This window comes from Nothoprocta perdicaria, unplaced genomic scaffold, assembly GCF_003342845.1.
Source record: "Nothoprocta perdicaria isolate Ctin4 unplaced genomic scaffold, notPer1 scaffold_86, whole genome shotgun sequence".
Classification (NCBI taxonomy): Eukaryota; Metazoa; Chordata; class Aves; order Tinamiformes; family Tinamidae; genus Nothoprocta; species Nothoprocta perdicaria.
The window spans coordinates 1,422,041-1,433,487 of NW_020456154.1; the positions used below are offsets into that span (position 1 = coordinate 1,422,041).

Genomic DNA, 11,447 nt, shown 5'->3' on the forward strand with positions numbered 1-11,447 from the left:
CAGCACCTATGTGATACAGAGATTTATCATTTTAAGAAACTGGAACGTGCTTATTACTATCATAATTGCAACGATGCGTAGAAGTTGTAAGGGGAACTGCTTYAGAACCACCCTTTATTTAAATAAAAATGTTTTAAGAGCTGCCTTGCATCCTACACCAGAAAATCTGCAGTATTTATTGACATACAAAGGGTAAATGTAATTAATAGTCCTGCATAGGACTGAGATGAACATTTTGTGTTTCAGTYACTGGTTCCATAAGCACATTTTTAAATGAAATGATCTTTGATGAAATTTAGAAAGTTCAACTCAGACCTCAGAGATCAGGATCTGAAACAGTCCTACTAAGAGAGCAGAAGAAATTAAGATAGAGTCACCTTAAAGTCAGATCTAGCAGTAGTCATAGCAATTCCTATTACAATCTGCACTGCTTCTAAAGCCCTTAACAGTGTATTTTTTTGGACTCAGGAGACCAATAAAAGTGATTGTAACTGTAAAGTGTCATTATGTATTTGAAACTCAACAGGTTTTTTATGAAGATGCTAGACCTGAAATGATGCTTCCCCAGAAAGGTTCCTGTCCGTCAAGCCTATCAATCAGTATCCATCACCCCAAGCACTTTTGCACGAGTCCTTGGCCAGGTCACATTACAACTTTCTTGCTTTCAGGTTTTATTTTCCCGTGCCCGCCCTCTTGTGTCCACACACAGGCTTGCAGCTGAGCTTCATGCCCCTGGCAGCTAAGATAAACCAGGAGTTAAAAGTATGTGGTGCACACACGACAGGACAACAGACATGATGGTAACATAATATAACATGACACAGACACCCTGCAACACCTATCTTCCCATTTTATTTATTAGCTCCCCCACATACTCCAAATCTGATGGGCAGCACTCCCCCCTCCAGTCTAAATTAAAGAACATGGAAGAAAAGTAATTGGCTGAGAGCAGTCAAACCACAGAGGGCCTCTCCTCACACCTGGACTCAAAAGAGAGTGCTGCAGGGCACAGTGAGCAGTACCTGAAGCAACTTCTCAATGCTTAGGCCTTTGCAAGATGTCAGATTAACACAGCTCTAGCAGTTGTAAAGTCACAACTTTTTACAGGGCAAACACAACTCTTTCGAAGCTACATATTCAATCCTACTTGCATTTCCACAAGCTTCTGTGGAGCCCTTTCTGTACTGCACCAATACAGCAGGTGATTAAGTGTTAAAGGGGACAAGGAGCAGAGGAGGAGAGGGCTCTGCCTCAAGTCTCGCTATCCCTCTCAACTGGGAGACCTCTCCCAACTTGGACTGTCCTACTCAATTACCACAATACTTGCAGTAATGCAGACCATGCACAGAACCATCTGCAATGAGGGACACCTCTCCCTGCCCAGAAGTGCTGTATCCTGCAGCCAGAGTAGCTCTGTGTGCAGGAGTTGCAGGCCCTTGGTTCGTGCACCCTCCTTGCTCAGGGAGGTGCAACAGAGCAACTGGTGGCATTTCAAATAAATCTGAAATCCCACCAGCGGGATCACSAGGCACAGCTCGGTAAAGGACTGCGTATAAAACCAGAACTGCTTTTTGCTCTTTCAACATAAGAAAAGAGCATCATAAAAAAATGAAAGTGGAGAGGGGGCATTAATTTTCTCTAGGAGCRGTTAAAGAGAAGGGCACCCTTAATTGCCTGTATTTGTGGGACATGGACATGGTTGGTATCTGAGTATCCTACGGAGTTCAAGAGGCGTGGGAAGATTCTAGTTAGTTTTGTGGGAGCCCTGGAGATGTCAGTAGGTGTCCGCAGCCTTGTCAGTTCCTAGCCTTTAATAACAGCGATAGGTCTCAATTTAATGGCTTTCTTGCTGATGCCAGCTGCATGGCAGGTGTTAACCACATCTGTCACATTCTTGTAAGACTCTGGTGCCTAGAAAGGGGAAAAGGGAGAGAAAAAARRAAAAAATATAAAGCTATAAACATTACAGAGCAACAGGAAGTTAGATGAAGGCTTTTGATATCCTTTCTTTTCTATGTAGAATATAAACTGAGGGTCAAAAAGGAAGAGGAAGATAACTGGGAAGACAACTGACAATCTCAGCAATTTTTCACAGCTAAGAGTCAGATGCTTAGTTTTACAAGTAAAATTCCACAATATTCCAGAAAATGCTGCTATTGTGGCTTAGTTTTTCTAGTACGCTCAGACAATCCAACCCACCAACAGGAGAGAATGGAAGGCCTCAGTATCTGGCAGGAAATCACTCCAAATTTCTCCTTACAGGAGGCAGCCTTAAAGATCTTCACAGCCTCTTTTTGACTGGCTGTGGGGTTGCACTTTGGAGCTTCTGCCTCCAGCATTCTGACAAGGAAGCTTCTCTTAATAGAGATTTTAATGCAGTGAACATGTTTGTACAATACCAAAAGCYGTAAGAGCATAGTTAAAAATGATTAGCACACTTCTATGAGTGAGTCTGTGAGCATGAATGCATTCCATGACGTTACTACTGAAGAAGCAGAAGTCAATGTTCCAGGTCTTAGGAGTGCTCTSTCATACATTGCTAATTGCAGCTACAGATTACAGTGAATTTAAAGCTGTGAGATCACACGAGAAAGTGAATCTACAAAACCTAGCATTTTTTTTTATGCTCTTTTGTGAGGTCTTACCAGCATAAAGAATAAATTACCCCTATCATAAGGTAGAAGGAAAAAAATAACAAAGAAAATAACCCACACTACCAAAACCACAGCATTCCCTTCCAAACCTGTCACACACACATCTTTACAGCAGGATTTGGGTGACAGGGAAAACGTGACATTATTTTCCAGAAAAGGGAGAAGCTCTTTAAGGAATCACAGAAGCTGTACATTTAGCGTACCAAGGATAACTCAACACTGCTAAGAATCACATCAGGATCATTTGGTCAAGACCCCCTCTCCCCTCTCAGACAAAGCACTGAACTCACTTCTTCCATAACCAGCTTGGGAGATGCAACACGGATGGCAATGCCCATGTCAGCCAGCTTGTCCAACACATCCTGGAAGTCCAAGTTACGACGAGATTTGGCTCGAGACAGGGCACGACCCTAGASAAGAGTTTTAAGTTAGTTCTGTTTATTGTAGCCCTAGGGCGTTAGAGTTGGGGAAGAAAGGGGGGAAAGTCAGGATTCTTTAGTGCTAAAGGAAACAAAACAATAAAATCAATCTAAGAAATACGCACAGWCAAGCCACATTCCCAAGTATCTTGAATGAAATAAAGAAAACTTGTTAGAACTACTACTGCAAGTTGTGGCATGTGCTCACAGGAGGTAGATTCCTGAGAACCTTCCTGGAATATTCTTCAGTGAAGTTCAACACCTGTTGCTGCATCCAGCACATGTTCAAAAGTCAATTTATACTAAAAGTTAATGCAGCATAGTTTGAGGCACATCATAGTAAGCCAAAAAATCTGGTGTGAATTTAGACTTTAGATCATGTCTCCTGCACAACTGCCTATCTGGTATGATGACCTGGAAAGTTCCATAGGCCTAACGTGAGACTCTGCAAGTCTCTTTTTACCCAAAACACTTGTCAGACAACATTTACAGTCCAGTTTTACTGAAGAATTTGGGAACTATTTCTCTTCCTCAAAAATGCTTATCTCATGTTGCAAATAAGAGGGGAGACAATAGATTTCATCATCCTCCAGRTCTCCATCCTAACCTGTGCCTTATATAAGGAAGCATCCCATAATTTTTCCACTGGAGTGGTCAAAACTAATCAGTGAGGGACCAAAAAGAAGACTCCTGGCCTGATATTTCTCCTGGCTACTGTACTTCCACTACTGGTTAAACCATGCACCAGATGATCAACAACCTTGTTTTGAACTGTGTTTTTTGGATACCAATCCCAATCCAAGCTGTCCCTGAAGGGATTTAACTTACAGCTCCGTGACAAGTCGTTCCGAAGGTCTCGGTCATGCCTTGCTCCGTGCCAGTAAGGACATAGCTACAGGTGCCCATGGTCCCGCCAATCAGCACAGGCTGCCCAGTCAGCTGCGGATGAAAAACAGCTTTCATTGAAGAGAAGAAGTCTGTAAAACACTTTCTTAACAAACACCCGAGGCAAAGTGCATCTCCAGGAAAAGGAGAGCAGGTTCACATGCTCTCAGAGCATCCCTACTCGCCTTAGGTGCCCAGTATCAAGGATTCTGGAGAMCTGAACTGAAGGATGTTGACCAACACAGGAAAAGACTTGTGGCCAAGAGACATGGAAAATGACTGCAGCTTGCCCTAATTATGAAACCCTCCTTTTTCATTTGTGATCTTCCAGCTGCTCTGCATGTGCAGGAGCAGAGGAAACTCAGCTTCCCAAAAATTTAATACACAGACAAGCAGAACACTGCACCTCATGAGTATTCCACTGCTATTGGTTCAAAAGAGGAACCCACAGCAGTGAGATCTGTTAGCAACCCTGAAACTGCTCATTCGCCCAAAAGCATCTTCTGATCTTTCTCTTCCACAGTTAGACTTACTTGATAATCCACAGCAATAAGGGGATGGTGAGGAGGGAAGGCCCTGGTGGATCCCTTCCTGTGCACCAGCAGCGTCCGCTCTTTTCCATCCACTACGTGCTGCTCCACTTTGGCAATGTTGTGAGAAACATCATAGATAACGTGCATATCGAGGTCATCTGGGGTAGTGTTGAACACTTTGGCAAACGCCTGGAGAGGGAGCAAAGCGGGACTTAAAATACGAAGATACATTTGCTGTCYAGATGTGGAAGATTTCTAACCCTTTTAGGAACTGAAAGCAATGCATTTGCTTGGAAATATTTTAGTGAAACGCCAATAACTTGAACACTTGATGTTACATATAAAAAAACCTTGGGGACATTCAGCAAGGAAGGAAGTGAAAAAAACCTACTGAGGGCCTTGAAATTGGGCTGCACTGAGCAAATTATCTGGTAAAAAACAGTATTCTTGCATCCTGTTCTTTTACTTTGAGGTAGTATTTTTGCAAGTGTTTTAGTGGTTTCCAGAAGYGCAATTCATGGGTACTGAGAAGTTCTAGATTGACTGCGATCTCCACAGCTTTATGCAAGTCAGTTCAGCAAACACAACTTAAAGAAGCACAAAAGTGAAAGTTATATTTAATACTACAGCTACTGCATTTTTCATGTGTCTATGACAAAACAGGACATTTATACAAGTACTACAAGCATTTTCAGAGAGCTCTGCTCCTACCTGTCTTGTTAAGAAAGTCATAGAGGAGCGATTGACCCAAGCATAGTTCCCAGCAGCTGCCATTCCCTTCAGGTAATCCTGCCCTTCTGCAGAGGCAATCCTGGCACACGCCAGCTGGCGATCGTTTACTATGATTTTGTCCCGTTTCATAGCTTTTTCCATAGCCACCAGTGCATCTGGGAAATAAACATTATACCACTTAATATTGTTTCGACTTATGTAATGAAATGTGGACTTATTACCTATATTTTAGAAGCTGAACTCATCTGGCTGACATTCACATCAGTTGTTTACAAATAGGACACTCAAGATTATTTTTAGAAAGAAAAATTAAGGACTTTGGGTGCACTTTTGGGCGTTTTCTGCTTCGGRAAAAGCAGTTCATCTTAGTTACATGCTCTAAAAAATCTGAGCACTTCATTTGGGTCTAAGAGTAAAAACTGTAGACTTAACATCTTTTTGTCCTCCAATAATTTACAGACTCTTTTCATTTTCTGTCTCCCTTTATTACACCAGACATTATGGCCTCACCTTTCTATGCAAATGCAAACAAAAAGAACCACTGACATAGAAGATATATTGAAAACCTCCATCCTTTCTTGTTGTCTGAATACTTGAGTTTGAAAGAGACTTCTGGAAGTCCTCAGGTCTGAACCCCTGCTCAGAGCATCTCTTACTAGATCAGGTTGCTCAAGGACTTGCTCAGTCAAGTTTCAGTATCTTCACAGATGCATATTCTACAATATGGCTAAGCAACTTGTTCTAACATTGGACCATCTTCATGGTTAAAAGAAGAAACAAGCAAATTAGAATTCTAATATCCAAATGGAATTTCTGTGTCCCAATATCAGTCTGCTATCTCTTGCCACATCACCACATGGTGGAACACCAGATCAGTACTCTCCAAGAGCAAAACCAAGTAATACACTGATTTTAAACTTTGCAGTAAGAGGCTTGAGCAAGCAAAACTCAAGACAACCCTTTCCAAGGCAGCTCAGAACAGAATCAGCAAATACACTGTACAAAATGCCATTCAGTGCTGGAGTCCACTGCCAAATAAAAGACCACACAAGAACGTGCTTCCCACGAGTTGGCTCCTACCTGTGGCAACCTGGTGGCCCAAGCCCCTGCTGCCGCTGTGGATCATCACGCACACCTGCCCCTTGTGGTCAATGCCCATCTTCCTGGCTGCRTATTCGTTGTAAATGTCATCCACAACCTGGATCTCGGCGTAATGGTTCCCTGCTCCCAGGGTCCCCAGCTGCAATCACAACACACTCGTCAGTGCTCGTGAGCACGAAGCAGAACCAGAGGGATGCAAGCAACAGGGCACATTACATCACTACAGCAAGGTTTTAGTCTTACAGAAGCTTTTCCAGAAAAGAAGGGATAGGACAGGACAGATAAACCGAAAGGAAACAAATCAATAGCATCACCATAGTCTGTTTGATCAGATTTCTGACTATTTTTATAAAGGACCAGGACATACAGACTGTTGCCATTTCTTTTTTCTTCTTCTTCAATTCAGCCCTTGTCRAAAGAGGCAACAAGCACAGAGTATTAAGAAAACATCTTCAATTTGCACAGGCAAGGCAGACAGGTAGTCTTATATACTTGTTTAGAATTCCAGGAAGAAGTTACAACATCCTCTTAGTCAATTTCTTAAAACTTACCAGCAGACTAAATCAAGATACTTAATTTCCAAGCCTCTATCTTTTTTTCAGATGCATAACAGGAAATTACTTAGTTGCAAGGAGAATGTAAAAATTTAGGACATAAGATTCTTTTCAGGTTAGTATGCTGTAAATTGCTTGCAACATCTTAACTCATAAAACTCAAGAAAACATAAAAAAGAAGCAGTGTTAGTACAACTCTCAGAAATGTCCCAACCTGAGCAATAAGACAATTTACAGAACTGGAGTCCAACCCTTGAACCACAATCCAAAGTTCTGACTTAGTCACATTCAATCTAAAATTCTTCCTTGCTCTGCTGTTTGTTCAGTCAGTTAACAAGGAAAAAAAATTATAGAACAATTTAATTGTTTCTTAACAACAAAACATTATCTGAATGAGGGAATGGCAGCAAACGTGAACTCTAGTTTCAAGAAAATACACAGTATTACAGAGCTCCCTGTTGTCTTTTACACTTGAACCCTGTGAGTGCTCACAGCCCTGCTGAAGGGTAACGTTACCTGAGGCAGGCCCCTCTTCTTTGCTCTCGAGGAAACCTTGTTGGGATCAGCCTGCAGCATTCTTCCATATTCCTCACAGTGCTCCTTGTCCTCTGCCCAGGCATAGCCTTCCCGGAGAGACCAGTCAACCCCCATTTCTAGAGCCTCTTCCAAATCCCTGGAATTATCAAACACCCACGTACGTGTTATCCTTGGAAATATTCAAACATCAAATCGATTTGGCCCTGTGCAATCTCATCTAACTTTGTAGCTGGATCTACCTTCAGAGTTAACTGTCCCTTAAGTAGGGGCTCGGATGAGATCCCTTCCAACCTAAATTGTTTTGATTTTATAATTGGATCCCAACTTCTCTAATAAAAAGTCTGGCTTCTTGCCACTTTATGTAATGTTTACAAAGGCATTAACATGGTAAAAAACACTGAATAGGTTATTCCTTTTTCCCTTTTTGTGGGCAGATACCTTACTTTTTCTCTCTCCCTCTCATCCCTTTCCAAAAAATAGCTCTACATTTAACGAAATCTAAAGGAAGTACAAACTTTAAGAACTCTCAGTTATTTTGGAGTTTTAAATGATGGAAAGAGATGTTAACTTTGTGTCTTAACAGTTATACCAGTTCTCCTAGTGAAATACACGTGTAGACAGAACAGGAAAGGGTTTCAAATTTTTCTTGCTTGAAGTCTCCCACTAATTAATCTTTCCTCAAAATAAACACCAGAGGTACCCTCTGCTTATCATATAAAGTCATTCTCTTACTTGGCATTCATAGGGATCACACCCTTGGAGCCCACACCGACAGGGATGTGGTCAAACATAGCCTGGGCAAGCTGCTCCTTCACAGGCTGTACATCACTTTCGTCCAAATTTGTACGTAGTAAGCGGACACCACAGTTGATGTCAAACCCGACACCACCTAGAAGTGTGGAAAAAGCCACTGCATCAGTAGGGAAAGTTTGCTGATGGCAGCATTTGCTGCATTCATCTTCATTCAGTAAGGTTCCTGATAGGGAGCATATACCAAACACTGAGATCTGATGCCTTCTCTATATTGGGGTATACACAATATTGGGAATAAAGCAGAACTGCTTCAAGCTTCATGTTAATAAGGTTACATGAAGCCCTCAGATGCCAGGACAGACAAAAATGTAGTCCTGAAGAAAAAGTAAATGGTTAAACTCTTAACTATTTTTTTAGTTTCTCCTGCAAATGCTCTGCAAACACAGCTGTATGATTCAGAGCTTTCATTTTACAAGTTGTTCCAGCAAGCGGACAAAAGAATGAAGACAAAAGAAAAGACACATCTGTAGAGTACACATGGTTTACAAAAAAGTGGGTAGGTAGTTCCTGTTCTCCTGCCTAAGGGAAGTGATTTGTGCTGGAAATCTGAGCATAACTTCCTCAGGTAACAAGTCCCTGAAACAAAYCCCTGAAATTTAGTCCTTTCTGAAACGTCACTGGAATAACAGAAATAACTAGTTAAACCCAGCAATAAATACTTAAGAGAGATAGTAAGTTGCTGTTTATTATATGGGCACTAAACATTGCTTAGCATTTATGCTAATTCTACATATTAAAAGAAAAAAAAAAAGACTGCAGAACATGGCCTGGTATATAAAAAATAAAAAAAAAAACCCACAACTACATCAACTTTGCCAGTAAAACAACTGATATTARCCAGTGTCAGAGACTCGTTACCAGACTAAGGGGACCCTGGGTTTGAATCTCYTGGGAACACTGAAACTGCCTAGAGTAAACCTGAAACACCTATCAGCCACAAGAGCAAAAGCCTCTCCCAAGCATCACCAGCATGAAAATCTGGAGCGTTTGTTAAAAAAAGACAGAAATATTAAGGATACATTTTCAATAAAGTGTAGAAATATTCTAAGCAGAGGTTTTGTTGAAGAAAAAGAATCAATTCTTTATCTGCCTTGCCAAACCCAAGTTCACTGACTGAGGATATCACATCTCCAAGCGAGACTAACAAGGACAACCCTGTATGCAGTGTTCTGATATTTTTTTTTCAATTGCAACTACAGGTTCCATAAAGAATAAGGATCCAGGTGCAATGATCTTTTAACTTCTATGTATACATTTTTTTCCAACCAGTCTGAACTGTAAATCACTGTAAAGATCTGGCATCCCCCAAAAGTGCTGAAGTCACCACAGACATTCCTCAGTGCAGATTAAGTCAGTCCTGTCCTCAGTGCAGATTAAGTCCAGTCACCTCCTTACCTGGTGACACCACTGCCTCGGGATCATTCATATCGAAGGCTGCCATGTTGCCAATGGCAAATCCATAGCCTGAATGCACATCTGGGAGGCCTATGGATCTCTGCAAGAGGAAGAAGCACATTTTAAAGTCTTATGAAACTCTGGACTGCACAGACATTCATCTTAGTGACAGTGGTTGTCAGAGGTGAAAATGCAGATAAACAACTCAGGTAGGTATCCAAACACACGCCCTTTAAGGGAAGTATGGCCAATTTAGTCAAAGGAAGCAGAGAGCAGTTCACTCTCCCTGAAGTAAACACCAAGGGACAAGTCAGCTGAGTCACATTCTTGCCTCCATTGACCAGATTTCAAAAAATCTTAACAGGAGGTTGAACACCTAAACCTAGGAAACTTAAAATCAAACTGAATTTCAGCCTAGCTTTGTTTGGATTCAGAATCCTTATAACCCTGCAAGTAGCAGGATGCAAACTTGGAGCAATGAGGATAAGGTTGTCTTTATCAAGTTTATCTAGGGGAATCTACAACATCCCTGTAGTGCAATGTAACAAGGGAGGAGCTGAACGCTATGGAATGAGATTATGTCAGCATTTTCCATTTTCAGATGTGTAATAGAACATTGATCAAAGACTGCACCCTGTAGGCAAGAAAAAGTCATGCAACAGATAACAAGTAGACCATTTTATTCTATTAAAAAAATCTTTTTACTGATCTTTTTCATATTACTAGTAGTTAAAGAAAGCAAGGGCATGTTCCTGCACCAAGTAGCTCAACATACATCTAACCYGACAAACTCACATTAGGATACCACAATCTCTTAACAAACACTCAGAACAGTGTCAGAAATTTGAACTTTTCAGTTATGTGTTAACTGTTAGTCASGCAGTACCACAAAAAAGTCCTTTTCAGGGAATCATGTGATGTTTCCGCCTCCCCTTACCATCCCAAGGGTATCTCCTGGTAGCACCAACTCAAACAGGTTGTTGTTCTTCTCTCTTACCTCCTTTTTACTTGACCATTAAAATAATGTAACTTTTTTTAGAATATTTCACTTAATGTTTAACTTTAAAATATCTTAAAAGCAAAATAACAGGCAGCCTTTAACTGCAGTAAGAAATTCTGATCTTTTGTCAAATAACCAAAAAAGCAATAAAAACCCGGGTGATCGTTACTTATCGACTGAGCTATATATTGATATAGCTCACTGATATGAAAGAGCCCACTTTCACATTCTATTTAGTTTCCTGAAACGCTATCCAGCTTCATTTCCAAAGCACTTGGGGCAAATGAAAAAAGTGCTGAGTAGACAGGAAAGCTTACTACCAGTATCAGGTTTATAGTGCAAATGACAAGATCACATTAAAAGCAACACAGAAAGGGTAAAATGGAGTCTCAGCCGCCTTCAAACCTCTCCCCCACCCAAGGAGTGTTTCTAGGCTACTTTTTCCACACCATATCCAAGATGCAAAGTTATTTAAAAAAAAAAAAAAAAGCTTTTAATGCTTGGGAGCTATGGAGGCGGCCACTATCGTGGCTCCTACCATCCCTGTGGCACAAACATGACTCTAAGAGCTGAATGAAGAGCTCCTGCTAACACCAGGAAACAAACCTCACAGAGARATAGGAGGGAGGGACATGTTTTGAAAGCGAGGAAGAATGTAACAGAACATCATTTTCACTTTCTTTGACTCTCATTTGCTCTATTAAGACACAATTTGACGAGGGGAAAAAAATCGCCACAAGACCTACATAAGTGTAGAGTTAACTATAACAACTGTAACAATTTGTTAATTCTAATGACAGAAAGCAAAAAAAAAAAAAAAAAAA

The 11,447-nt window shown here is 41.0% G+C and overlaps 1 protein-coding gene across 1 annotated transcript in view; it reads right to left on the minus strand.

Moving 5' to 3' along the window:
• Positions 1 to 309: 309 nt before the first annotated feature.
• Positions 310 to 11,447, minus strand: part of RTCB (RNA 2',3'-cyclic phosphate and 5'-OH ligase) — an 11,964-nt gene continuing 826 nt past the window's right edge. Inside the window, exons 4-12 of the mRNA XM_026052250.1 lie at positions 9,624 to 9,723; positions 8,148 to 8,304; positions 7,395 to 7,551; positions 6,304 to 6,463; positions 5,203 to 5,378; positions 4,492 to 4,680; positions 3,902 to 4,012; positions 2,945 to 3,064; positions 310 to 1,911 (exon numbers count right to left, since the gene is read on the minus strand). Coding sequence (XP_025908035.1) covers positions 1,804 to 1,911; positions 2,945 to 3,064; positions 3,902 to 4,012; positions 4,492 to 4,680; positions 5,203 to 5,378; positions 6,304 to 6,463; positions 7,395 to 7,551; positions 8,148 to 8,304; positions 9,624 to 9,723 — 1,278 coding nt within the window. The 3' untranslated portion in view covers positions 310 to 1,803. The remainder of the gene's footprint in view (positions 1,912 to 2,944; positions 3,065 to 3,901; positions 4,013 to 4,491; positions 4,681 to 5,202; positions 5,379 to 6,303; positions 6,464 to 7,394; positions 7,552 to 8,147; positions 8,305 to 9,623; positions 9,724 to 11,447) is intronic.